The sequence below is a fragment of the Borostomias antarcticus genome (genome assembly GCF_949987555.1).
Source record: "Borostomias antarcticus genome assembly, chromosome: 13".
Taxonomy (NCBI): Eukaryota; Metazoa; Chordata; class Actinopteri; order Stomiiformes; family Stomiidae; genus Borostomias; species Borostomias antarcticus.
In genome coordinates this window covers 11,292,367-11,318,136 of record NC_140246.1, presented here as the reverse complement: position 1 = coordinate 11,318,136, position 25,770 = coordinate 11,292,367, and the positions used below count along the sequence as shown (strand labels likewise).

General features: G+C 44.0%; 5 protein-coding genes and 1 long non-coding RNA gene across 8 annotated transcripts; 4 read left to right on the top strand and 2 right to left on the bottom strand.

Annotated features, from left to right (window-relative positions):
- Positions 1-1,648: 1,648 nt before the first annotated feature.
- On the top strand, positions 1,649-5,576 carry LOC311316835 (uncharacterized protein; the record flags this gene model as incomplete). Its single annotated transcript, XM_084447770.1, has 8 exons — positions 1,649-1,696; positions 2,185-2,337; positions 2,666-2,782; positions 3,895-3,990; positions 4,092-4,202; positions 4,298-4,421; positions 4,530-5,508; positions 5,540-5,576. 8 exons carry the CDS (start codon positions 1,649-1,651, stop codon positions 5,574-5,576), a joined length of 1,665 nt encoding a protein of 554 aa, XP_084303896.1.
- Positions 5,577-5,589: 13 nt separating this feature from the next.
- LOC311316605 lies at positions 5,590-6,037 on the top strand. Its single transcript, XR_014630723.1, has 3 exons — positions 5,590-5,688; positions 5,795-5,847; positions 5,937-6,037. It is a non-coding gene; the product is annotated as an uncharacterized lncRNA (long non-coding RNA).
- Positions 6,038-6,226: 189 nt separating this feature from the next.
- LOC311317098 (uncharacterized protein) lies at positions 6,227-7,412 on the top strand. Its single transcript, XM_084448113.1, has one exon. It carries the CDS (start codon positions 6,302-6,304, stop codon positions 7,169-7,171), a length of 870 nt encoding a protein of 289 aa, XP_084304239.1. The 5' UTR covers positions 6,227-6,301; the 3' UTR covers positions 7,172-7,412.
- Positions 7,413-7,557: 145 nt separating this feature from the next.
- Positions 7,558-9,997, bottom strand: apex1 (APEX nuclease (multifunctional DNA repair enzyme) 1). Of its 3 annotated transcripts, none has more exons than XM_084448157.1 (5): positions 9,953-9,997; positions 9,473-9,566; positions 9,217-9,383; positions 8,885-9,077; positions 7,558-8,741 (listed from the first exon to the last, which is right to left on the bottom strand). In XM_084448157.1, the coding sequence occupies exons 2-5, from the start codon at positions 9,534-9,536 to the stop codon at positions 8,227-8,229; spliced, it is 939 nt and encodes a 312-aa protein (XP_084304283.1). In that variant the 5' UTR covers positions 9,537-9,566; positions 9,953-9,997; the 3' UTR covers positions 7,558-8,226. The 3 variants fall into 3 exon arrangements, with proteins under 3 accessions (XP_084304283.1, XP_084304281.1, XP_084304282.1); XM_084448155.1 differs by having other exon boundaries at positions 9,473-9,607; positions 9,953-9,991; XM_084448156.1 differs by lacking the exon at positions 9,953-9,997 and having other exon boundaries at positions 9,473-9,943.
- A 271-nt stretch (positions 9,998-10,268) lies between these two features.
- On the top strand, positions 10,269-13,278 carry osgep (O-sialoglycoprotein endopeptidase). Its single transcript, XM_084448194.1, has 12 exons — positions 10,269-10,284; positions 10,646-10,765; positions 10,866-10,985; positions 11,090-11,265; positions 11,394-11,489; positions 11,588-11,637; positions 11,751-11,829; positions 11,919-11,984; positions 12,072-12,162; positions 12,252-12,327; positions 12,739-12,837; positions 12,924-13,278. Exons 2-12 carry the CDS (start codon positions 10,651-10,653, stop codon positions 12,961-12,963), a joined length of 1,008 nt encoding a protein of 335 aa, XP_084304320.1. The 5' UTR covers positions 10,269-10,284; positions 10,646-10,650; the 3' UTR covers positions 12,964-13,278.
- Positions 13,279-13,364: 86 nt separating this feature from the next.
- Positions 13,365-16,625, bottom strand: LOC311317100 (uncharacterized protein). Its single transcript, XM_084448114.1, has 4 exons — positions 16,499-16,625; positions 14,581-15,372; positions 14,353-14,385; positions 13,365-14,116 (listed from the first exon to the last, which is right to left on the bottom strand). The coding sequence occupies exons 1-4, from the start codon at positions 16,512-16,514 to the stop codon at positions 14,067-14,069; spliced, it is 891 nt and encodes a 296-aa protein (XP_084304240.1). The 5' UTR covers positions 16,515-16,625; the 3' UTR covers positions 13,365-14,066.
- Positions 16,626-25,770: the final 9,145 nt, after the last annotated feature.

Below are 25,770 nucleotides of genomic sequence, written 5' to 3'. Positions count from 1 at the left end.
ATTCCTTGCACACAGTCAAGGCAACCAGTGCCAGAGGCAGCAAAACAACCCCAAAACATCTTTGAACCTCCACCATGTTTGACTGTAGGTACTGTGTTCTTTTCTTTGTGGGCCTCATTCCGTTTTCTGTAAACAGTAGAATGACATGCTTTTCCAAAAAGCTCTACCTTAGTCTCATCTGTCCACAATACGTTCTCCCAGAAGGATTGAGGCTTACGCGGGTAAATTTTTTAGAACTCCAGTCTGGCTTTTTTATGTCTCTTTGTCAGCAGTAGGGTTCTCCTCGCTCTCCTGCCATGCGCTTCATCTCATTCAGATGACGAAGTATGGTCCGAGCCGACACTTTTGCACCCTGAGTCTGCAAGACAGCCTGAATTTGTGAGGAAGTTGACTGAGGATGTTTATCCACCATTCGAACTATCCTGCGTTGCATTCTTTCCAAAATTCCAAACTCAATTTTTCTCTTCCATCCACGTCCAGGGAGATTAGCCACAGTTCCATGGGTTATAAACTTCTTGATTATATTACGCACAGTGGACAAAGGAACTTCAAGATCTCTGGAGATGGTCTTGTGAGATTGTTTATATTTAATAACCTTGAGATTGTTTATATTTTTCCACAATTTCGCTTTTTAAGTCCTCAGACGGCTCTTCTTTCTCTTCTCCATGCTTGGTGTGACACACACAGGTGCACAACACAAAGGTTTAGTCAACTTTTATACATTTGAACTGGCTTCAGGTGTGATTTCTATATTGCCAGCACCTGTTACTTGCCACAAACGAGTTTAAATGAGCATCACATGCTTGAAATAAAATGATTTCCCCACAGTTTTAAAAGGGTGCCAACAATTTTGTCCAGACCATTTTTTGAGTTTTGTGTAAAATTGTCAATTTTGTTTTTTTTCTTCTGCTTTTTTGTGTTTTTCCAATGCATATAAAGGAAATAAACATACCAAAAACATTTGTAATTGCAACAATTTCTGGGAGAAAGTTGTATTTTCTGGAAAATTTCCAGGGGTGCCAATACTTTTGTCCATGACTGTACGTGTAGTGTGGTCAGTGTATGTGAGTGTGTAATGTGTATGTGAGTGTGTGTATATGGTGTGTGCGGCGTGATATGTGAGTGCGGTGTGTCCTATGTACAGTACATTTGGTGATCATGTGCAAGTGTCTCAACGTTGGCAGGGTCTGGGGTGGGGCAGGGGGGAAGTCAGAGGGGAACACCAGCCTCGTTGAGGCTGGTGACCGTGGGGAAGAAGATGCCTCTGTGGCGTGCGGTCGTGGTCGTAATGGACTGCAGCCTCCTGCCTGTGGGGAGTGGAACGAAGAGATTGTGGCTGGGATGGGAGGGGTCGGCTGCAATCTTCCTGGCCTGCTTCAGGGTCCTGGAGGGCCAGGAGGGAGGGCAGGTAGCAGCCTTCTCGGCCGATTGGATGACGCGCTGCAGTTTGACCCTGTCTTTGGTTGTAGCGGCAGATTACCAGATGGTGATGGAGGATGTGAGGATGGACTCGATAATGGAGATGTAGAAGAGCACCATCATTTTCTTTGGTTGTCCAAATTTCTTCAGCTGCCTCAGCAAGTACATCCTCTGCTGTGTCTTGTTCACGAGAGAGCTGGTGTTTAGTTCCCATTTGAGGTCCAGGGAGATGGCGGTGGAGTGGAAAGTCAAGAGTGGCAACGGAGAGCTATTCATGGTGAGGGGGGGGGGGGGGGGGGCGGGGTTGTGAAGGTCCATGTTTACTTTGTCCACAGACCGGTTTGCCCTGTAGGTGAACTGCAGGGGGTCCAGCCAGGAGTGGCTCTGTGATGGATTTGAGGTGCAGCAGAACAAGGCGCTCAAAAACCTTCATTACTACACAGGTCTGGAGGATGGGCTTGTAGTCATTGAGGCCAGTGATCCATGCTTTCTTGGGAATGGGGATGATGATGGAGGTCTTGAAACAGGCTGGTACATGACATGTCTCTAGTGAGGCGTTGAAGATGTCAGTGAACACCGGCTACAGCTTCTTTGCCATTTTAGTTTAGCATTACATTAAGTACATTTAATGATCGCTATGGTTATTTCTAGTTTAACCTATTTAAATCTAACTACATTGTAAATTGCAATCAAAAAATGTTTTTAATTATTTCAGGTGGCCCTCTACCTCTGCCCTCCCTGCGCCTGCTGGTCCCCCCACTGCAGCTGATGTCTGCGTCCATGTGGCAGGTGGTCCAACAGAGAAAGTTCAATAGTTATGGGATGCTGGCTGAGTTTGTTTCCATGGTAACAGATATGGTCCCAGAGCTGCTTAACTACAAGCACAGAGCCCAACTTATTCTGGGGTTGCGAGCAAGGGTAAGTGTAAACCCGATTCAGGGCTCAGTGATACACTACCCTTTAACGTTACACTATAGAGGAATGCAAATCTGTGAAGTTCAGTCCACTATGTCCAAAAAAAGACATAACCAAAGTATCAATGTCCAAGTCTTACTATGGGTATCACCCAATTTTCTTGCATTCTAAGTGACAATAAACACACTTGCTACTTATTTATCATTACTCTATAGCGTTTTCCAAAACTGTCAGGTCTAGGGTAAGTGGACATGGAGGCAGGGGGTTAGGTGTACTAACCCATGAAGTATTTACATTGGGCAAAAATTGCAACTTGTTTGTGCCATTTCAGCACATACTGGAGCTGTGTCGCAATGAGAATCGCATGGATCCTCAGGTCATCTTATCGCACCTGGACAGGATTCAACTACTCAACTCGTCCAACAATGATGAAAGTTATGCCCTGAGGGTTAGTAAGAAATGCATTGGCATATTAGCCTGTCATCGCCATCCTGATCACGTGAGCTCTCATTCTGCTCACGGATCAGTCTGGACCTCTCCCCATCGATATAACAGAAATTACATTTTAACCGGCCCAATCAGGGACTGTGTTCTAACTGCTGTTCTGCCCCCCAGTGGGGACGCAGCCACTGATTGGTTCCCATAGTTCATAAAAAGAAATACTGGCTGCTGGCAAAAGTTCCCCACGCAGACAGTATGTGACTAGGAGAAACCCATAGATGTGTAGATTTGAGTTATACCCAGGCCCAGCAAAAAGGAGCTCAGGATGGTCTGGAGGTCATGATGAGCCAGTATAATTAAAAGACAGCAGGTCCAAGGAAGCATGTCTTGTCAATTAATTTGCCTGATGTTTTTATCTGCCATTTTGTAGACAGGAGAGGATAATTGACACATTGAAGTGGAGAGTAAATAATGACTAAGAAGCCAGACCTGATGCTGCCAGTGGAGCTGTGGACTGACTGGTAGATCTAGAGCACCCCCTAGTGGTTGGTGTTATTATCACACACTGGAAAATATTGATTGATCTGTTCATTTGACCCATGTATTTAGCCACATGGAATAGTATACTGGCCTTGTGCATGATTTGTTGCAGTGCAGTTTCAGTAGGATACAGTGTTGTAGTCGAGTCATTACCCTAGTCTGAGTCCGAGTCATCGAGGTTCCAAAGTTCCAAGTTCCAAAATCTGCTCCAGTGCTCCACTCTGGCACAGTCAAAGTGGCGTACAAATAAAAAAAGGTCTACATTAAACAAAAATGACACAGTTGTGACCATTTCAAAGGGGGTTCTCCAACTTCCAAGTCCGGATGCAGTCAATGCTCAAGTCCAAGTCATTAGTGCTCAAGTCCAAGTCGAGTCATGAGTTCTGGACTTGAGTACTACAACACTAGTATGATGTAAAAGATAAATGTAGTGCCAGTTCAAAAGGCTGTTTCATGCACTGTTGCTGTCCACTATTGTCGAGAGTACAATATGTAGATGTATCAAGAAATCCATAGCCTGCATTAACTACCCTGTGTTATATAATGATGCATTAATAATGAAACCTTGTGCTTTTGCAGGTGAATGATGCAGAGGTGGAGGCATCAGAGATTAATTTCCTGGAGCTGGTCCAGGTCCTACTTAAAGACCCTGAAGAGAGGGAACACTTTTTTACAGTGAGTCTTCACAATACCTCCACATGGCAGTTAACTCATCGAGAAGTTTAGTTTGATTTTGTTTCAGTAGAAATTACATCTTCTCTCTCTGTCCTCACCAGGAGGTGTTTTCAGCGGAGTATGGACCCCAATATGACAGTGAGCTACAGATCCTGTTGTCTGAGTTCCTCTCTAGATTTGCACAGCTTTTACCAACTCCTGATTTTGAGCAGGTGTGTGAAAGGATATCCCAATATTACCCCATGTTATATAATGTTGTCGTGTGTCATTGGAATTAAACATTTTTGAGTTTGTATTTCTCCCACAGACTGTGTCATGGCTCAGTACTGCCCCTTCAGTCCTGGAGGACTGTGGCCATGTTGTCTCTCACCCAGAGGATCTGAAGAGTCTGCTCCAGCACCATAAACTAATTGGACATTTGGAGGAGCATGGTGGGTGATCTTTCTCTTATAGACGTACAAGAAACAGCAGGCGGCAGTCTTTCTAATTTTGATTGAATTCTTATATATATTAACAATATATATATTGTTTTTATGCAGTCCCCCCCTGTGCTATGGGCGACTGTATCCTGTCCAGTCTCTCTGTGCCTCCACGTGGCCGAGAGTGTCACAGTGCTGAGCAGATCGGCTGTGACAGCCGATCCGAACTCTCTCAGGAACTGATTGACGACGTACACTCTATATCTTTCGTGGAGGACGTGGTGGTGGAAATAGTCACAGTGACAGATTACACAGAGGTCGAGTTGGGGACAAGCCAAAATGGGGAGGTGCTGGTGGAGGAGAACCTGGAAGAAGTTAAAATGGTGGACGATGCGACTGAAGAACCAATAGAAAAGCCTCCGGAAGAGGAAGTGAGAGAAGATGTGAACCAAGAGGAGAGAGTGACAGAGGAAGCTGAGAGTGTTCTTAAGAGCTCTTCCCAAATAGTAGAGACTGAAGATGAACCAATGTCCTCTCAGTCCCAAACCCCCTCTGGCCCACATGCCTGCCTAGACTGCGATAAGAGCTTTAAGTTTGCCTCAGCACTGATAGCTCACCGGGTCATCCACACCGGTGAGCGCCCGTATCAGTGTAAAGAGTGTGGCCGATGCTTCTCTTTCAGGCAGTCACTGGACAGGCACAGACACACCCATAAAGATGGCCGTCAGTATGACTGCGTGATCTGCGGGGACAGGTTCCAGTCCCTGTGGGCTCGTACAGAGCACAAGAAGAACCACATGGAGGATGGCGTGTATGCATGTCCGCAATGTGACAGAAGATTCAACTGGGAGTTGGCGCTCGCAAGACATCTAAGGACTCATGCCCACAAAGAGGAGGTCAACACAGACGAACTCACCGAGAGCCTCAAGGTGGAGCAAGAGGATATGGGGATTGAAGAGAACATCAGCAAGGTGGCTGTTGAAACCACAGACATGGACCAGAGGTTGGAGGACAGCGCAAAATGCAATCTCAGTGAACAAGAAATAGAGGGTCAGTCCAATCAAAAAACACAATCTGAACCAGCAGCATTGGTCCCTAGGCTTTTGGACGAGGTCATATCCCTGGTTAAGGTTCGCACCAGTGGGCGTACACCCAAACCCACCATGAAGATTCAAGTTATCAACCTGCAGAAACACAAGGGAAAGATCATGGCTCCTAAGAGGAGATTGGGTAGTGGTGTGGTGAAGCCTCCAGAGACCAAGCCAGTGCCCTTCAACAGGTACATTTTAACTAGACAATTTGCTGAAAAACATATGATTTCATGTGTTATGCTCCACCTTGAAATGCTGCGATTGATGCTAATGCATAGTTTATGTCTTTGACAGTGATGAACATTCATATGGCTCACAGATGGTTTCTGCAAAGGAAGGAAAGGAAGGTGAGCGACACTAATGTAATTCATCGTTTAGTCCATTGGGATCTAGTTGCCACATTTCTTTCATCTCAATCACGTTTTCTTTTCTCAAGGGGCAACTGCAGACAGTTCCACCCTAGACAAGGCACTCGTCCAGCAGCATATCGAAATGGTCCAGTCTGGCGGGGAGGCTCAAGACGACTCGCTGTCCTTTGAGCCCCAGACAGGCCCGGCTGGCTGCTATGACTGTCCAGAATGTGAGAAGACATTCAAGTTCCAGTCTCTGCTGAAAGCCCATCGACGCATTCACACCGGGGAGCGACCATATCTGTGCACCCAATGTGGACGCTGCTTCTCCTTCAAACAGTCACTGGAAAGGCACAAAAACACACACAAGGACGGACGCACGTATGACTGTCTGATCTGTGGAGAGAGCTTCAAGTCCTTGTCGGCCTTCAGAGACCACAAGAGCACCCACATGGCGAATGGTTCATACCTGTGTTCTGAATGCGGCCGAACATTCGCCTGGAAGTCCGCGCTGGTCAGACACCTGAAGACCCATGTGGAAAATGCTGACAAGGCCGAGCGTCCTCACAAATGTCCCCGCTGTGACCTGGGCTTCACTTGCGCAACCTACCTCAACAGGCACCTGCAGACCCACCAAGAGGAGCGGCTGCACATCTGCACCTGCGGGAAGAACTTTGCCTGCAAGGCCTCTCTGGCAGCACACCAGCGCACCCACCAGGCTGAGCGGCCGCACCAGTGCAAGCAGTGCGGGAAGGGTTTCCTCTACAGGGGAGGGTTGCTGAGTCACCTGAAGATCCATTCCGAGGAGATGCCCTACATGTGCGCTTTCTGTGGCAAGAGCTTCAAGAGGGAGCGGAACATGAAGAAGCATGAACGCTGCCACACTAGAGAGAACGTCTTCAGCTGCTCCCAGTGCGACAAGACCTTTGTGTACAAGGCTACCCTAACCAGACACGAGCTAACACACTCGGGGGTTAGACCTTACCTGTGCTCTGACTGTGGGAAAGGCTTCTTCTCCCATGCCGAGCTGCTGAAGCATGAGCGCTTCCACTCAGGACACAAGCCATTCCAGTGCCCCCACTGTGGGAAGAAGTTTACACAGTCCTGCTACCTGACCATTCACCTGCGCTACCATACGGGGGTGCGACCCTACACTTGTGCCCAGTGTGACAAGAGCTTCCTCAGTGCCAACCGTCTGAAGAGACATCAACGAACGCACACCGGGGAGAAGCCCTACTTGTGTGTAGAGTGTGGAAAGGGCTTCAGACAGTCATATCACCTCAAGATGCACATGAGGACTCATACTCCAAAGTTTCGATAACTCATACATTAATCTGTTTGGTAGAATAGTTTGAGTTTCTATGATAGCCACTGTGACAGCCAACCAGAAGTGATTGTAATTACCTTATGATCATGAAGATTCATTAGATGCTATTGAAAATTCCATTGTTCTGCATAGAAATTGTGACATTATAAAAGAATATATTTATCCTAACAAATCTTGGTCTGCATCAGAATGCTATAAGTAGGTTATGTAAATTATATTCATTTGTTTTGCTAAGTACAGAGCGGTGAGATTTTTATCAAATAATAATAATCTTTACAGAATGTAGCCTATATCACAAGACCTGAAGAATAACCAATAAAGGATGTCTAAAAGAGCAAGCATTATTTGAAACTTAACTTTTTATTTATGGCATGGGTGCATTTCACATCTACAAACGGCAAGCATTGGTATGAAAGAAGGCTTATAAAAACAGACGTGTACATTAACTACAGACTACAGTGGGTGATAGTTGGTCTCATGTCACGTCTTGAACGTTTGCATACAAAATCTGTACCATGATGGAATCAAGTATATGTTTATTCAAGGAAATTGCTTGGCTTGCTGTTTTCACGGTCCCATCAATAGAGCAATGTTTCCACAAACTGGTAGCAATACTACCGACATGTTTCACAAAGTGTACAATGAGTCAATCATAACATCAGAGTGATGTAACAGTTTCCCTGACCTGTCTTACAAATAGGCACACCATACTGGTGTGGTTGAAAAATATAGGATAAAGGCTTATACTGAACAATACTTGGGTAGTTTGACAATCAGAAAAAGATAAGTAAATTAACACCAATTCTTAAGAGATTCAGGGTAACTAAATAAATTTCAGAGTCTCAGTTGCTGTAGCTGTCATGTTCCTAGATCAGATGTCTGCCTCAAACGGAGAGCACACCGGTATACAGATTAGTTTCAGTAGTTAGGTTGGGAATACAACATCTGGAACACAATAGCTTCATGTAAGGAGAAAACTATGCATGGTAGCTCCTAGAATTATTGGGGGAATATGGTCTAGCTAACTTAGGGACCAGCCAGACTTTAGCTTACACGGCTATATGTAGAGTAATGGGGCAGTGGTCACTCCCCATAGCCTTGTTGCGGATCTTGCTGTCACACAAGCCAGGCAGCAGAGCGGAGGACAACACAAAGTAGTCCAGCCTCCAGCCCACATTCTTGGACCGGGAGTTCATCATGTAGGTCCAAAAGGTGTACGCGTTGGCCTGCTCTGGATACAGCTTGCGGAAGCTGTCGATGAAGCCAGCAGCTAACAGCTGGCTGAAGCCTTCGCGCTCCTCAGGGGTGTGGCCAGCATTTTTTTTGTTGCCTTTGGAGTTCTTCAGGTCAATCTCCTCATGGGCCACATTGAGATCACCACAGAGCACCAGGGGCTTTCTCTTGTCCAGGTCACAGAGGTAGGCCCTGAAGTCCACGTCCCAGGTTTTGCGGTAGTCCAGGCGCACCAGGCCGCGACTGGCGTTGGGCACGTAGGCCGTGACCAAAAAGAAGGTGGGGAACTCTGCGGTGATGACGCGGCCCTCCTTGTCATGCTCTTCTTTACCTGATGGGCAAGAGAAACATCAACACACCATGCATGGTCAGACAGGTTTCTGAAGAAGGTAAGCCAATTCGGTTATTTTCTGCACACATTACTGCTACAGTTCTCACTTTGCTTATGTAGTACATAGCTTTAACTAGTCTCACCTATGCCATAGGTAACATTGATGGGCTTGGTCTTGCACAGCATAGCCACACCACTGTAGCCCTCCTTTTCGTCTGAGCCAGCCCAGTACTTGTGAGGGAACTCTGGCATGGAGGTGATATCAGCAGGGAGGGACTTTTCAGCGCACTTGGTCTCCTGCAGGCACAGAACATCTGGATCCTCCTCACGCACCCACTGGATAAGAAAAGAGATGGAAGAGTTGGCTTCCGCTAATTGAGTGGCTCTCTTTCCTATTGCACTTACACAACGATAAACTATAGGAGCTGAAATGTCCATTTATGTTGCTTTTTGGTTCCTTTGTCCTCCAACTTACATCCAGGCCATTCTTCTTGACCCATGCTCTTAGCCCATCTACGTTCCACGAGGTGATCTTCATGTTGGCAGCACGGTCATCCTTACTAATCATCTTATCAGGATGGTCTTCATACAGCACTGGAGCCTCCGGCTCCTTCGCCTTTTTCCCTTTTTTAGCAGCAGGGGCTACAAGTTGAAAACCGGAAATTGATTAGACTGACATGTCAGACATCAACACATTTATTATGCGACACTGAATAAATCTGATGACGCACCTGCGCCGTTTTCATGGTCACCTTCTCCGGTCACCTCTTCATTCTTCTTTCCTCTTTTGGACATCCTCGCAGTCGCTCTGAAAGCACACACACCCTGCAGACACACGACACGTAGTACACACAACACACGCGCCGCTGAAAGGAATAAAGACGATTTTATTCGGTGCACTTATCTGCATTGCATACATCCAATACACATGGGGGGAAATCTCTGACCTCCAGACTTGAACGTCTTTATAAAGTGGCTAGCTAATTAGGCTATATCATCTGCGTCAAAGTGACTAGCTAGCGAGGTAGCTAGCTTACGTTAGCTAGCAGCCAACTCTGGTAGAAACACTGCGGCCTCGTAAGGAGAATAAAACCAGTTGAATGAATGGAAAACACCAATACGAGCAATCAACCTGATTTTGAAGTTACGATTATTTTCTTGTTGCTAATGCAATTTTGCCATGAACAAGATAGAAAGACCAGTTTTCTTACTTTGTACGTTCACAACAAAAAAGATGCAATCTTGCACAATCACAGTCACTTCTCCACAACAAAGCAGCAGCACTGAGCTAATGAGAATAGGGGCACATGTGCTAAGAGGCTGGCCAATGTTATGCCTGATCGAATCTCAGACTCAATGAATGAGTTCGCCCGCATTTAGGACTTTCTTTTCAAATGTTACACTTCTTCAACTAATACCTTTATCTATTAAAATTAGTGGATGTTGGTAACTCTGTTCTGGTGTTCTCTGTGAGATTGATTTCTGTCAGAAAATCAGGAGGATCCCTCCAAACTGGTCCTTGTAGCTTCCGACAGTAACAAAGGTTGGTTAGGAAGTGGCTCTGCAAACTTCTACAAATCTATACATTTCAGTATATGTATTGGGCTATTTATCAATACAATTAGATACCGATGGTGGTGTGGTGTGCCAGAATAATTAGAGAAAAAAACGAGTTCGCTGCTACAATGGACATAGCACCTGCTGTCAGTTTGACTGCATGCTAATATTTAGTCAACGTTAGCAAGTTACCCACCCATCATGTAGGTTAACTAGTTAGTAAGCATCGTAAATCTTGAGCTTGCTTACAAGTTTGTCCTGTCTACATGCGCTTAGATAACTGTGGCGTGTATGAGAGTCAACATTATTGCATTGTCATCATCACTCAATCACTCTCCCTCCTACAGCTGCCATGACTGTTGTGATAGGATTTGAGGGTAGTGCCAACAAGATTGGCGTGGGTATCATAAGGGATGGAGAAGTACTCTCCAACCCGAGGCGCACCTACATCACACCCCCTGGACAAGGCAAGTTGGTTTGATAGAAATAATGAACGATGAAGCTTTGAAAAACTTGCCCAGCATAGGCAACCCAACCCCACAATTAACAGTTGAGCCTCGATCCTAGGGTTCCTGCCCAGTGAGACAGCCAGACATCACCGTGGCGTCATCCTAACTGTCCTGAAGGAAGCCCTAGAGGAGGCAGGGCTGAAACCTGCTGACATTGACTGTGTGGCATACACTAAAGGTAAACCTCATAGACTCCTATGTTAATACCAAGCTGTGGTTACCTTTCATGACTCCATACACTGCGGTTCAAAAACAGTAGTCAGAAGTCTTTCCTGTCTTCAGGTCCAGGTATGGGTGCCCCTCTGGTGACCGTGGCCTTGGTGGCACGTACTGTGGCCCAGCTGTGGGGGAAACCTCTCCTGGGTGTCAACCACTGTATTGGACACGTCGAAATGGGCCGCCTCATCACCCAGGCTAACAACCCCACAGTACTCTATGTTAGTGGGGGTAATACACAGGTCAATACCCATACACTCTTATTCGGACATGTCTTACTAGATATTCTACACAAGTAAACAAGGCGTATGATTCCCCCTATTTAAGCTGTGCAATGTAAGGCAATCTCTCCATGTGCTCCTGCTTTCAGGTAATTGCATACTCAGAACGGCGGTATAGGATATTTGGTGAGACCATTGACATAGCAGTGGGCAACTGCTTGGACAGGTTCGCCAGAGTTATAAAGGTAGGCAGAATTTGTTCTCTACACAGTGCTGTTGAATGCTGTTCTTATATAATTATTTCATTTGAATAATACTTGTGATACTCTTCTTTTATGATCAGATTTCAAATGACCCCAGCCCAGGGTACAATATCGAGCAGATGGCTAAGAAGTAAGCAGGCCTACTAAATGTGCTTTGAAACCAGCATAGTACTGCCAGTATTTGCCCCTGAGTGTAGCAATTTCAAACTTAAAATCTGTAATTGCATCTCAATGCATCCACAGAGGTACCAAGTATGTGGAGCTTCCGTACACAGTGAAGGGGATGGACGTGTCATTCTCTGGGATTCTATCCTACATTGAGGTAAGAAACAGTGCTAAAGCGGACGAACTGCATTGCATTGGGGTTTCCTTTTAACCTACTCATGTTACTGTAATTTATGTTGACTGCAGGAGGCTGCCAACAAGATGCTGAGCTCTGGCCAGTGTACACCAGAAGACCTGTGCTTCTCACTACAGGTAGGTATGTTACTCTGCAATGCTGCCTGTGATAGAGGCTGTATTAGCAATTTTGTACTCTTTCTCCCATGCCCATGTTCGCTGTAGGAGACAGTGTTTTCCATGCTAGTGGAGATCACAGAGAGGGCCATGGCTCACTGCGGCTCCCAGGAGGTGCTCATCGTCGGAGGGGTTGGCTGTGAGTTATTCTTTCTCCAATACTGAAATAGGTTTCATATGCCACTGTGGATGGAAGTGCACAGACAGACATGCCATTTTATTTTGCAGGTAATCTCCGTCTGCAGGAAATGATGGGGGTCATGTGCAAGGAGAGAGGAGCAAAGCTGTTTGCTACAGATGAAAGGTAAATAAGCTTGAATATATCCCTACAATACAACCTTTAGTATAACCCTGACACTCAGACTGAATTGCCATTTCATTTAATTGCCATTTCATTTCACTTTATTATTTAGTCTGAATAAGCTCCCATTTCAGCAGTTTTCTGAGATGGGCATTGCCGAAGGGGTCCTCATGGATTAGTTAATTCCCTAACCAATCACGTTGTGCAGTTTAATTGTCATCGCATTCAAAGGACGCTGATTGGCCTCTCTGGAAGAGAGCTTTTCCCTACCCTAAATTGCATTTCGAAAATTTGAAAACTCCAAGATTCAGGGGCTGGAGCCAGGCTTATCCTGATCCATCTAACTGTGATGGTTAGTGTTGATACTCATACTTGCCATTTTACAGTGATATTATTAATGCTTTGGTGCCATAGATTTTGCATAGATAATGGAGCGATGATTGCACAGGCTGGATGGGAGATGTTCCAATCAGGGCAGGTGACTGAGCTGTCAGATTCCTGGATTACACAAAGGTAAAAAAAAACACATTATCTGCTTTCCTTTTTTTTTGTAAAATATAACCAATATCATAAAGTCTAAGCCATGTTAATATTTTCAGGTACCGAACAGATGAAGTGGAGGTGACATGGAGAGATTGACAGGCTGCAACATGCACTTCTTCCCCCATTAGTTAAGAGGACAAGATGTGTCATGCTGGAGGGAAAGAATGTAGAGAGAATACCTCACTTTTGTCCAGTGAGCCTCAGCACAGCTGTCATAAGCGAGGAAAGGGGATCTTCAACAGTATGAAAATGTTGTGTTTGGACACTTTCAATATAGAACACGTATTCAAAAATGAACGAAACCATACAACACATCAATTTTTCCAACTTTGTACTGAGAATAACCAGTGTTTCATATTCCCATGCATATATATGTCTATTTGTAATAAATAACATGTCATGTGAGATTGATGTACTGCATTCATAGCAACAAACGGCATATACATTGTCAAAGTCAAATTAAATGTTGGCGCTTCAGCATCAGTCCACACAGCATGTCAAGTTCATTCAATTTTATTAAGCAATACTGTTCACTTACAATCCTCCTCCAGTGTAGTTTTTTTCTTTTGATATAATTTTCAAATCAGAGAACATACTGAGCAAGTGTGATCCCTTATAGATTTACGAGTAACATTCACCCAATCAGGGTACAAAAAAAAAAAACAGCATTAAGATCAGACATGGGTAGGGTGCATTCTTATTGTGCTGCCGACTGCACCCCAATGTAAACTGGAGACATGGTTACATGAGTCCCCTGTGTAAATGTATTGTGAATGGAAGCAGGTACAAGACATTTTCAAATGTGTGCTCTAAAAACAAAATCAGTCTGGTAAGGTAAGCATACAAGGATTGGTCACAACGGATTAGAAAGTGCTTGATTGACCACTCGCATATACAGAGGAACTGTATGATAAAACTGCAGCTCTTTACAATAAAATGACAGCTCTTAAAGGTTGTTTAAAAAATACCAGCTCTGTACGATGTTAAAAGAATCGTTACGAGCAGAGACAGGGCTCCAGGTCCAATTAATTAAGGCAGGCTTCTTGTAAGGCGTTAGAAAATGTCCTTGTTTCATCAAGGAGTTAGTCCAAAGTGTCTCAGTGTGGCTTTGTGTAAAGACATCAACCTGAGTGCAGTGTTCATGTGTGAAATGGGGGTGTGGTTGACTTGATGTGTATGGGGGGGGGGGGGGGCTGCTGCTAGACTGGCTGTTCCAGGGAGTTCTTCAACCAGACAACCTTTTTTGGATCTGAAATGAAATTATTGCAATGCAAAGTACATATTATTACATGAGCACACTGGATACTTGAAGGCCTAAACTTCAAGCTTTAGTTGGAGCCAATTTCTAACATTAGGTACAGCAGAATTAGCCAAATAACTTAAGAACAAAACAAGTAAGTACTACGCCATGCCATGTTTAATGCATATAAATACAACCCAAATTTCAACAATGGACCGACAGTCCTCTAATCAGTGAGTGCTCACCTTGTTTCTGGTTGTTGTAAATGGTGTTCCATTCTAAAAGATGAGAGAGAAGGGCATTAGAATTCAGTGCAAGTTGACAATACTCAGTTCAAGTATAATGGCATGCTCAACCACATTAGGGACATCACCTCACACAAAATATTTTATAGTTCAGAACATTTTAATGACATCCCAGAACTGCTGCAAACAGAATTCCAAAACCCCTTAATCAACCAGTTCTTCCTTCACCTTGGTTGTGATATTTCAAGGCCTCCACTAGATGGCGACAACTGAGCAGCAGCTTCCCATTCCTCTCTTCCTCCTCCTCTGGACACTGGCCAATGGGGGTTGAGGTAGCTGCTGGAATCGTTATTTCACCACCAGGCTGGACTGTGTGATGCAATTCATGTGCTGGGTTGGCTGGCTTGCTGTCGACTGTGGGCTGTGATGTTTCTGTAGGGGCAGGTCGGGGTCCGGACCCCTCTGTGGCTTGTAGGGCCTCACTGATGAAACTGAGTCCCCACTGGTTCTGTAGTAGCACCCCAATAGCAGGCCGATCCTCCTCCAGGGCTCCACCTACAGCTCCCGCCTTCACCTTAGAGGCATAGCTGACAGCCGGCTGTAGCTTGGCTGGGCTATCCTGCACTGGGAACGCAGGCGGGGGCTTCAGCAGTGACAGGCTGTCCTCCACCCACCTCGACTTTGGGCTCTGCTTTGGGGCCCTGTCAGACACTCGCCCTGCCCCTCTGGGGCCTTCTCTGCGTGGGCCACGGCCCTTGTGTTGCTGGCTCCTGCGGTCCCTGTCTCTGCGGAAGGCATGTGCATGCGTGGGTCCGTTCAGGGTGCCCTCAGGGGAAAACTGCCGGGCTTGCTGGTCCAGCCTAGTGGTGCAGCCTCCTCCCCCTCCACCTCCACTGTTGCCTGACCCAGGGGACAAGCGGCGGTTGCGAATGTGTGGCTCTGGGTTGGTCGAAGACACAAGTGCCGCTGGATCACACAGGGTGTCTGACTCACACACTGTGTTGCTGGCTTCCCATGTTCCTGACAAAAATCACACAACTGTTAGATGTAAAATCCTGATTAATTTTCATGTAGCTACTTGAAACAAAGACTATTTTTATGGCGGCCTGAAGTACCGATTTCAAGCATTCATCATGCATAGCCATAAATACCTTATATGTAGGTTATAGTTATGGATAGGGTTAGAGTTGGTTACATTTTGAAAGCAGAATTCCCCAAAACAAGATTCAGCGCCGTAAGAACTGCGGGTGCATCTATTCTTACAGCCGCTGAGATTGTGAGGCGGGTAGATAGGGCACCGTAAGAATAGCGGTCTATTACAGCCGCCATAAAAATAGACTGCGAGTTCCAAACAAACATTGCCACGTCAGAGCACCTGATTCAACAACGAATACATACATGAACTAAACATAAATGCTCATAAATAAATACATAAATGTTCGTTTTCTATCACCTATAAACGTGTCGTTAGTTTAAGATCTAATTTTGCTCTTATGTCCGAACTTGAGATGGATCCTCAGGTTCATTCCTGGGCTCATACCTCACCTTGAATCGGTTCTATACACTTCTAGAAAGAGCGCAGACGTGACCCACCAGGGCACCACGGGCTGGCCTCCTTAGCTGGCCGGGAATGGAGTCTAACTAGATACTTCTCAGCCTATGGGACACCAATGTCCGCCTGCCATTTAGCAAAAATCAATTATTTACTTCGCCACAATATAGCTAGTTAGCCAGCTAGTGAGCTAGCAACCGCCTCCTTCCAGGGTTGGCTAGGCTGTTCCTCCATACATAGCAACGTGTTACGGAACCCGCTAAAGCTAAATCATTAGCTAGCTAACGTTAGCTTCTCTGGAGAGACGAGATAACGTTTGGCAACGTCGATAGCTAACTACACGTAATAAATAAATACACAAATGACATATTTGCTATATAATTCACCGTATGGTCGAGCAAAAGATTGCAAGGCAAAAGTTTAATAACCCGTCTAACCCTCATTCAGTAGCCAGCTAAGCTAGGAGGCTAGGCTAGCTAGCTTGTTGGGTAGGTGCGTTTGTCCACGCATTTGACTGGAGCATGTTGCCTTACCAAAACGGGATTCCAGAGCAAACGTTATATTACAAATGCTGTAAAACTTGTCAGAACTTACCTGTTTTGATATGCATATCGTTTCGTTCAATGTAATGGTCAAATCAAACGGCTTGAGAACTTTTGTTTACAGCGGCTAGCTCGCGTTTCGATAAGTCTTGGCCACACGGAAGCAACAGTGCAACCGGGGGGAAGTAGTCTCGCGGTGCCTTGCGAGATCTCCGCCTCTTCTAGATGTGTTTACACAGACATGGCCCAATCCCTAAACCATCAAACCCTGAACCCTCACAGATAAGAAAGTGCTCGAAATTGTACAAAAAAGGAATGGGACAGCACGTTGTGACATCAGCTCTTTTTTTTATTTACTTTTTTTTTTACGTTCCGTTTTTCTTGTAGCCCTACATGTTGTGGACCGAGTCAAATGCCAACCGTGTTCCTCAAAACATTTCTGTTCAACTTGTTGAAATCATTTCATTTTCTGGTCATAAACTATAGGGCTACATAATTACTGCCTTTGATTCTTGTTTGTGATGAATCAAATGTATTTACTCAAGAATTACACAAGAATGACAACATGCATTTCTGCACAAATACCTCACAACTCTAAATCTCAATTCAAAGAACACTGCAACGAGTTGGATGATTAATGTCATGCAGCTTTTAACTGAGGAATCATATGATTTCTGGCAACAGAAATCTATATAGGGCCTAATTTTTAACCATAGCCTACATATTTTCAAACGAATCAAATTATACAACCCCATAGGGTTGATAACCTATATACTTGTGCAAATAAGCAAGTTGTGGCTAGATGGGATACAGCTACAGCCTGTGTAGAAGGCTAGTTCCCATAAATACATAGTCAAACCCTAACCCCAACCCTAAACCAAGTTTCAAGAGAATCAAGATTACTTTATTTGTCACATGTAGTACGGTGTACACCCTACTAACATAGTGGGGTGCAGCAACGTTGCACATAGGTTGTAGTTTGGTAAATTGCAACATTACCATCAGGCGATGTTGTGACAACGTCCATCTATTGTCGAAAATAATTTACCGTCCTTAGACTTTACGGCAACGTTGCTGTGAAGTGAATGTTGTTGCCAGCTTCAAGATTATGCTACATATTATGCAACCTAACCCTAAACGCAACCCAACCATATAGCTAAGCCTAACCTTAACACTAAACCTAACTTTAACCCTAACTTCCTTCACCTTAATCCTAAATGGCCTGTGCGTTTATGGGAACTAGCCTTTACCATCCTTCTCCACCGGCCCCGGCCATCCTTCTCCACCAGCACCGGTTTATGCCATAGACTTTTTTCACTCGGTCTACATTACCGCATCTCCAGACAATACAGTACATACACACGTGGACAAAAGTATTGGTACAGTAGCCTATCCTTCCGTTATAGAAAGAAAAACCTACAATGGTCACTGAAATAACTTGAAATGGACAAAAGTAATAATAAATACAAATTTACTGAAAATTAACTAATGAAAATCAGACATTGCTTTTGAATTGTGGTTCAACAGAATCGTTTTAAAAAAGAAACTGGCCTGGACAAAAATGATGGTACCCCTACAAAAGATTGAAAATATTTGACCATAGGGACATGTTCAAGGTGTGTCCTCTAATTAGCATCACAGGTGTCTTCAAACTTGTAATCAGTCAGTCTGAGCAAAGGAAAGAGTTCTCTCAGGAGATTAGAAAGAAAATTATAGACAAGCATGTTAAAGGTAAAGGCTATAAGACCATCTCCAAGCAGCTTGATGTTCCTGTGACTACAGTTGCACATATTATTCAGAAGTTTAAAGTACACGGGACGGTAGCCAACCTCCCTAGGAAAATTGATGACAAATTGAAGAGACGGATAATACTAATGGTAACCAAAGAGCCCAGAACAACTTCCCAAGACATTAGAGGTGAATTCCAAGGTCAAGGTACATTAGTGTTGGATCGCACCATCCGTCGCTGTTTGAGCCAAAATTGACTTAATAGAAGACGACTGAGGAGGACACCACTGTTAAAAGCAAATCATTAAAAAGCGAGACTGGAATTTGCCAAAATGCATATTGACAAGCTACAAAGCTTCTGGGAGAATGTCCTTTGGACAGATGAGACAAAACTGGAGCTTTTTGGCAAGTCACATCAGCTCTATGTTCACAGATGTGAACATGAAAAAAAATGAAGCATACGAAGAAAAGAACACTGTACCTACTGTGAAACATGGAGAAGGCTCGGTTATGTTCTGGGGTTGCTTTGCTGCATCTGGCACAGGGTGTCTTAAATCTATGCAGGGTACAATTAAATCTCAAGGCTATCAAGGCATTCTGGAGCGAAATGTGCTGCCCAGTGTCAGAAAGCTTGGTCTCGGTCGCAGGTAATGGGTCCTCCAACAGGATAATGACCCAAAACACACAGCTAAAAACACCCAAGAATGGCTAAGAGCAAAACATTGGACTATTCTGGTGGCCTTCTATGAGCCCTGATCTAAATCCTATTGAACATCTGTGGAAGGAGCTGAAAAATGCAGTCTGGAGAAGGCACCCTTCAAACCTGAGACAGCTGGAGCAGTTTGCTCACGAGGAGTGGGCCAAAATACCTGTTGACAGATGCAGAAGTCTCATTGAGAGCTACAGAAATCGCTTGATTGCAGTGATTGCCTCAAAAGGTTGTGCAACAAAATCTGGCCCACGCTCTTTGCTTCCCCTCTCTCTCTCTCCCACCTTTCCTGTCCTTACACTGTCCCATCCTAATAAAGCAGAAATGCCTTCTTAAAAAAGATTATGTTGAACCACAATTCAAAAGCAATGTCTGATTTTCATTAGTTAATTTTCAGTACATTTTTATTTATTATTACTTTTGTCAGTTTCAAGTTATTTCAGTGACCATTGTAGGTTTTTCTTTCTTTAACGGAAGGGTAGGCTACCAACAATTCTGTTCACATAAAATGCCGCAATGAGAAGTGTGGACTCAACAACTCTGCAGCTCTCGGTTACCAAAATGCTGTTACTCTTGTGTTTTCTCATGGCGAATAAAGGGCGTTTTGGACGGGCACAGGTACTGGACTAGTTTTGAGTAATTTGAGTACCGTCCATCCCTTGCATTAAAAACAGGATTATAGTACTGTACAGTTGATCTGAGTGTGTCAGTGGATCTTTGAATCGTGCCGGCTCAAATAAAAGATAATAATAATAATAATAATAATAATAATACGAAGAAGAAGAAATTAGATACTAGTATTTCCTCACAAAGCCCATTCTGTTTAACATCTCTCTCCTACAGACTCACCTCTCTGTCTTTCCATCCTACTCTTCTCATTTCTCGCTGGCAGCTTTTCTTGTCTGCTCCTCCAGTCAGAACTGCTCTCTGAAGGATGGAGCTCATTGCTCCACTTGTTTCTCTGTCTTTGCTTCCTAGAATGACGTGAGTGGCTCCCCTTCCGTCTTCCTCTCCTATCCTTTCCATCTTCGTCCTTCCCTACCTCACCAACCGGCATCTCACTTCCATCCCTATCCAGTATTTGCCATGCTTTGCCCTCTGTGTCTTCCTCTGTGTGGCCTCTTTTCTTCCTTCTCCAGGTGCCCCAGTGCTTCCACTCGGGATCCTCATGTGATCTGTCCCACTCACCATTCTCCTCCATCCACCTGTCCCTGAACCTAGGCTGTTTATCGCTTGTAGTTTCATCCCACCTCTTAGCTCTCAGTGGCCCACCATCTCTATGATCCAACCAGGTCCCTCTCCTGTTCGGCATCCCAGCCGCTCCAACACCCTTCTCACCCTGGCCTCTCTGCTCCCGTGCCTGGCCCTCAGGGATGTTGGTCTCTCTTCCACGCTCAATGTCCTCACTCTCATTTATCTCAACCTCCTCTTGAGGTTCTTTCTTTATCTTCACCTGGGTCTTGCCTATCATTTTCCATGTTTGGGAGTCTTGAATAGGCTTGGCTGGAGCATGATTCTTTGTGCCTGTTTCTGTGCAGGTGTTAGTGTTTTCTCTCTCTTGATTTTGTCTCACTTCACAGTCTGTGGCGTTCTGGCCCTGCCCTGTGTCAACCTCTCCAACTAGGACATCTGGAAGACAAAATACAGTGCATTCAGACATCACTGACCGGACAAAAAGTCAACATAATCATCAAGTCATAAATAAAGTTAATGTCATCACTTTCTCACCCTTGACATTTGAGCCATCAGTCACTGCAGTCACACATTGGTCAGTGATCTCCTTTAACTCTATGGTATCGTCTCCCCCTTCCACAGATGTACTGATTGCTTTCTTTTTGTTTCTCCCTTTTTTCCTCTTTTTTCTGCCCTCCTTCGTTCCCTCGTGTCTCCCTATGCTGAAGTTGCCTACAGAGTCGACACTCTTGCCCTCAGATGTCTTATTCACAGCCCCATCCTTTTGTGCTTGATCTCTTCTCTCAATCCCCATTTTCTCTAATTCCTTTGAAATCAACTCAGACTCTTTTGGGCATATTTTTCTCTCACGTTTCTCCTTTCTCTTATCCTTACTTGTCTGTCCAGTGTGCAGCCTGGCTTTACTCTGCTCGTCCTTGGTCCCTCCTCCTTCCTCCTGCAAATGAGCCCACTCACCACATTCAACTCCTCCACTCTCTTTGCCCTTCAACCCCTTGCTCTTAGCAGGCTTCTTACTTTTTCCTTTGAATTCCTCCTCCACGCCTTCCCTGTCACCCCTGTCTTCAGCCTCTCTGCACAGTATGAAACCCTCAGCACTGTTGTCAAACTCATGGTGGTCTTGCATGTGCTTCACACGGTAGGCAGAACGGAGGCGGTTCATAACTACCTCCTTGCGGTTTGTTGTCTGAGGTCCAATGCAGTTGAAGGACCTCCAGGTCCTGCGGTTGTGGTGTGGCTCTCTGGTTGATAAGAGAGACAGAGGATGGAGCATCTCAACTGCCCTATAATTATTCACTCTAGACCAGGGTATGAATGACTTTACGATGCACCGCTGCTTCTCTGTCTCCTTCCTTCTTTCCTTCCTTTGCTCTGCCCTGCGTTGCTTGGGATTGGAGATGGATCTTTGTTCCTTCATTTTTATCTTAGCCAACTGTCTTTGGTTATCCAATAGAAACATAGCATGGCTCTCTTGCCACACCCTCTCCCTCTGCAGATCATCCTTCATTTCTAAGACAGAAAGTCTGAGCACTTCGTTGGTCAGATGATCAACTTGTGCTGACTCCGGGTCAATCTCCCTCTCTTCACTACGTGCTAAATATGGGAGACAATACAATACAATCCACGTGAGTCCAACACTAGTCCTACAGCAGTCCTACATCATAAATAACAAAATTGCCAGCTTCAGGCTCATGCAGGCTTCTTTGAATATGCCTTGTGCATATGCACCAAAATAATCCTGTAGTCAAAACAACAACAACAGATTATAAAATATATATATATATATAAAATATATATATATATATATAAAATATTAGTACTAAAGTCAGAGAGTATTCAATGGAATCCACCACAGCAAGGTCATAATTCTTTGTATTGGCTTTGCCATCTGGGAGAATTTCACCTGAGATTGAGTCAGTATTGTTGTTGGTGTCCCGGTGCTGCTCAGTGGACCCTTTGCTAGGCTTAGCTTCAGGTGTCTCAGGGATGGTCTTCAGCTCACTTTTTTTGTTTAAGAAGATTGAAGACATAGATTTCCTATGGTATTCCTCTGTTTGAACTGTGCGTGTTGCTTGCTGAATGGCCATATCTGCAAGCTGTGATAAAGAGTATGTTTAATAGCACTTTCATGACTAAAGATACCACATTTTCCCAACAAAATATAAGTCACAGTACCACTTTAGCTTAGGTGTACATAAATTACTATGCAATGACAGAATCAGACTAATATTATCACAAGTGGATCAAATATGGTGGAATCCAGTGGTGGATGTGTAAGGGTTGTGTTGCCAAAACAAGATCAATATTAACATGACCTTGGAGTCCCCATACCCTGTTACACTTGTGTAATATATAGGCTACTGTGGTAATATATAGCCTACAGCTAAACCACAGTAGCCTACACATAGGCCTACCAGTTATGTAGCCTAACATTACACTGTTAATACTGGAATTGCTACAGGAATTTCTACGTCATTAATGTAGGCTACACATAATATAAAGTGTTACCTCGAGTTTACCACTAACGTAACTGGCAAGAACCACAATCACAGGTTATATCAGAAGAACCATGGAAGAAACAGTCCTCGACCAGTGTAACTTTTACTAGCAGTAACCAGCAGGTGCCAGCGTTTATTTATCTGGCTCAATCAATTACGACGATTAGCCCACTTGTTAAATTGTGGCGTAGAAGTACATAGCCTAACTTACCCCCTCTCTTACTCTGTCAAAATCCATTAGTAAAAATAGGACTGGAGTTATAGTCACGAAATATTTTGCAAACGTTTGCTCTGCTCTTTTCTTATTGCTGGTTTGAAAATGGTCTGCATCATGGTTACATTAATGTTTATATTCAAAATTAACAACGCATTGGAACTATTGAAATAGAACGTACAGCTAAATCTACAATTCGGTCTTATCTAGTAGGCCTAGAGGTGATTTTGTCGAAAACCTTTGGGTTTTTGCAACATGGTATGCAGGCTAATTAACCTAGCCTACTCAGTGATTTTTGTGCGTGGCTGCAAGCCATCCCACCTAGTAGGCTGTAGCTTTGTCCTGTTATCACTGCCTCCATCCCTCCCTTACTCCTTCACTCCGAACAATGTTGGCCTGCATCTCTCTGTTGGCACCACAGCAGTAGTCCTAGCACACCAAAATAAAGAAGGACACCAAAATCAATCTGCCGATCTCCACTGCACAAGTAGAGTCGTGGTGAAAGCATTGAACTCTGGAGATCAAGGTTCAAGACCCGATGGGGATGATTTTATGGGACAGGATTCATCTTTATGAGAAGGCAGATGTGACGTGAAGAAGGTCTTGTGGACCGAAACGTTGTTTTTCCGTGCCTATTAGAGCCAATAAAGTTGTTTTTTTTGCCAGCAAGAACAGTGTGCTGGATTCTTCCTTTTTAGATGTGAATCCATACAACAGTTTACGAACACGTAGTGAATCAGATGGCAGCTGGCAGCTTTCTTCAGACAGTTCTGTTTTGGCCTGTTTTAGATTTTTGTGTCATTCCAATGAAACAATGTTTTAACTTTCATATTCTGTATGTCCTATTACCACATCAGAGTAGGCTATATTCTTGGTGGGGTGGAATCAGGTAATTTGGGACACTTTTTGGTAGTTACCAGAAGCTGGTTTACTCACTCCAATGAAGTTATCATGGATCTCTGCAATATTTACAATATTTGTGTTTTGAAAATATGTTGTAAAGTAGGCCTATACTTGTTTAGAAAGACTTTCAAACACATCGACACCTCACATTGACGGCATGTTCAGGTAAAATGGAACAGCTGGTAAGGTAGATTGGGACATTCATTTTCAATTCAATTTTATTTTATTCAAACTGAGCATCATAGCTTATAGAAGGGCTGAACAGAGTAATATAGGGAATCAGGTGTTGTTTGAATACAAAAATGTTAATTTAATATACAGTTGATAGAGCATATAGCCTAGATTCACATTGTTAACCTTGACAGTGCTTGAGTGGGAGCATTCGCCTATGGCAGTTGTGGGGAGTTTCATGGCAGTTGTGGAGTATTGTGTATCTGTGCGAGGCACAATGTGTGACAAGATCAAAATAATACAAGTAAATGCCTATAATAGTAACAAGGTATTAAAGCATAACTTATTAAAGTTGTAGTCAATGTGATGTTTTGTGGCATCTAGTGGTGAGGTTGCAGATTGCTATTAACCAAATACAATTACATGATGCAAAATGGCAGCCTCTGTGGAAGGATCCACTCCCTATGTAGATAGGTAGGTAATGAAAAAAGTCATTCTTATTTTCATGGAATAATATACTAGGGGTGTAACTGTGCACAAAAATCACAGGTTGGTACATACCTCGGTTCGGCTCATTTTCAGTACAGTAAGGGGGGGGGGGGACAAAATATAAAATTGCTTGTCATTTATTATACAATTATCAACTTTTGTAAACATCAACAGTGACCTGCCTCTTGTGCCTCTCAGTAGTGATGAGACATTTCTGGCGAAACAACTAACTTAATTCATTTGAAAAGGCGCCAAATGTGAATATCACTGCTGCAAGGGGAAAAAAACAATATGGAACCGTAGCCAATATAGCATAGCTAGCTAGAATTACCTGCTTAATAACTTATTTGAAGAGTTGTGTCTCTGATATTGACAGTGCTGTAGGGTTGTCCAGAATACCATTTAACAGGCTTCGCATACTCTGATGGGCTAAATCTGGTCTGGTCGTCTTGTCTTTTACTTAGCCCAAAAGTAGTCATTGAAAATTAGGCTGTTTAGTCCGTCTGATTTGTTCCAGCCGAAGATGGGACATTTGTTTCGGACCCCACATAGCCCTACAGCCATATAAATAAAATCACATTGCAGCAAGTGGGAAATCCGTCTATGGGCCGATGCTTGTCAGACGTTATGAATAGAATGCCAACCCTCCGATCTCAGGCCGACATCAGCAAAATGCTATGAGTGCCATCTGGGAAACCTAGATGAAAATGTGCACTAGGCCTACCCAAATTAGTCTTTCTGAACTTTTAATCTGTTCAAAAACACTAACGTTATTTGACAGCCGGAAACATTTGCGCTGATTTACTGTTTTCAATTGAAGATGCGATAACATGTCACAAAACTCATTTTAATAATTTGTTCAGCTCATTATTTCTCCAAAGTCATGTTGTACAGGCAAAATGTGGTCCACGCACATTTCAATTGACGATATTAGAGTAGTCAGTTATGAACAGGAGGACCACGAGTTTCAGTCCCGGCGACAGTGTCGTAAAAAAAAACTTAAATAACTCCAATGTCTCTGCATTCTTAACACGTTTATGCAATATAATACAAATTATTCATACATACAGGGTGGAGAAACTATGTCATTAAAACGTTAAGATGACATCCTGGAAATGTAAAAAAAAATCCCCACATGGGCTGGGATTTGGCCTAGTCCTGAATGTCACTGAAAGATGTCACGTCATGACATTTTGATTGCTGGGCTTGTTGCCGTTTGCCTCCTGCTACTTGTAGATTGTAAGCTTGCTAGAGTTCTTAGCTTGCTAAATTGCTATTCTTGCAGTTTGCCTTCAGCACTAGATTATGCTCTTAGTCACTTGTTTTAGAAAGGAGATGCACTTGTGAGTTCTGGCAAGTAGTAGTACATTGGCTTTTCCTACATCAAATGCAATTATTTGTATTATACAATATATAGTATA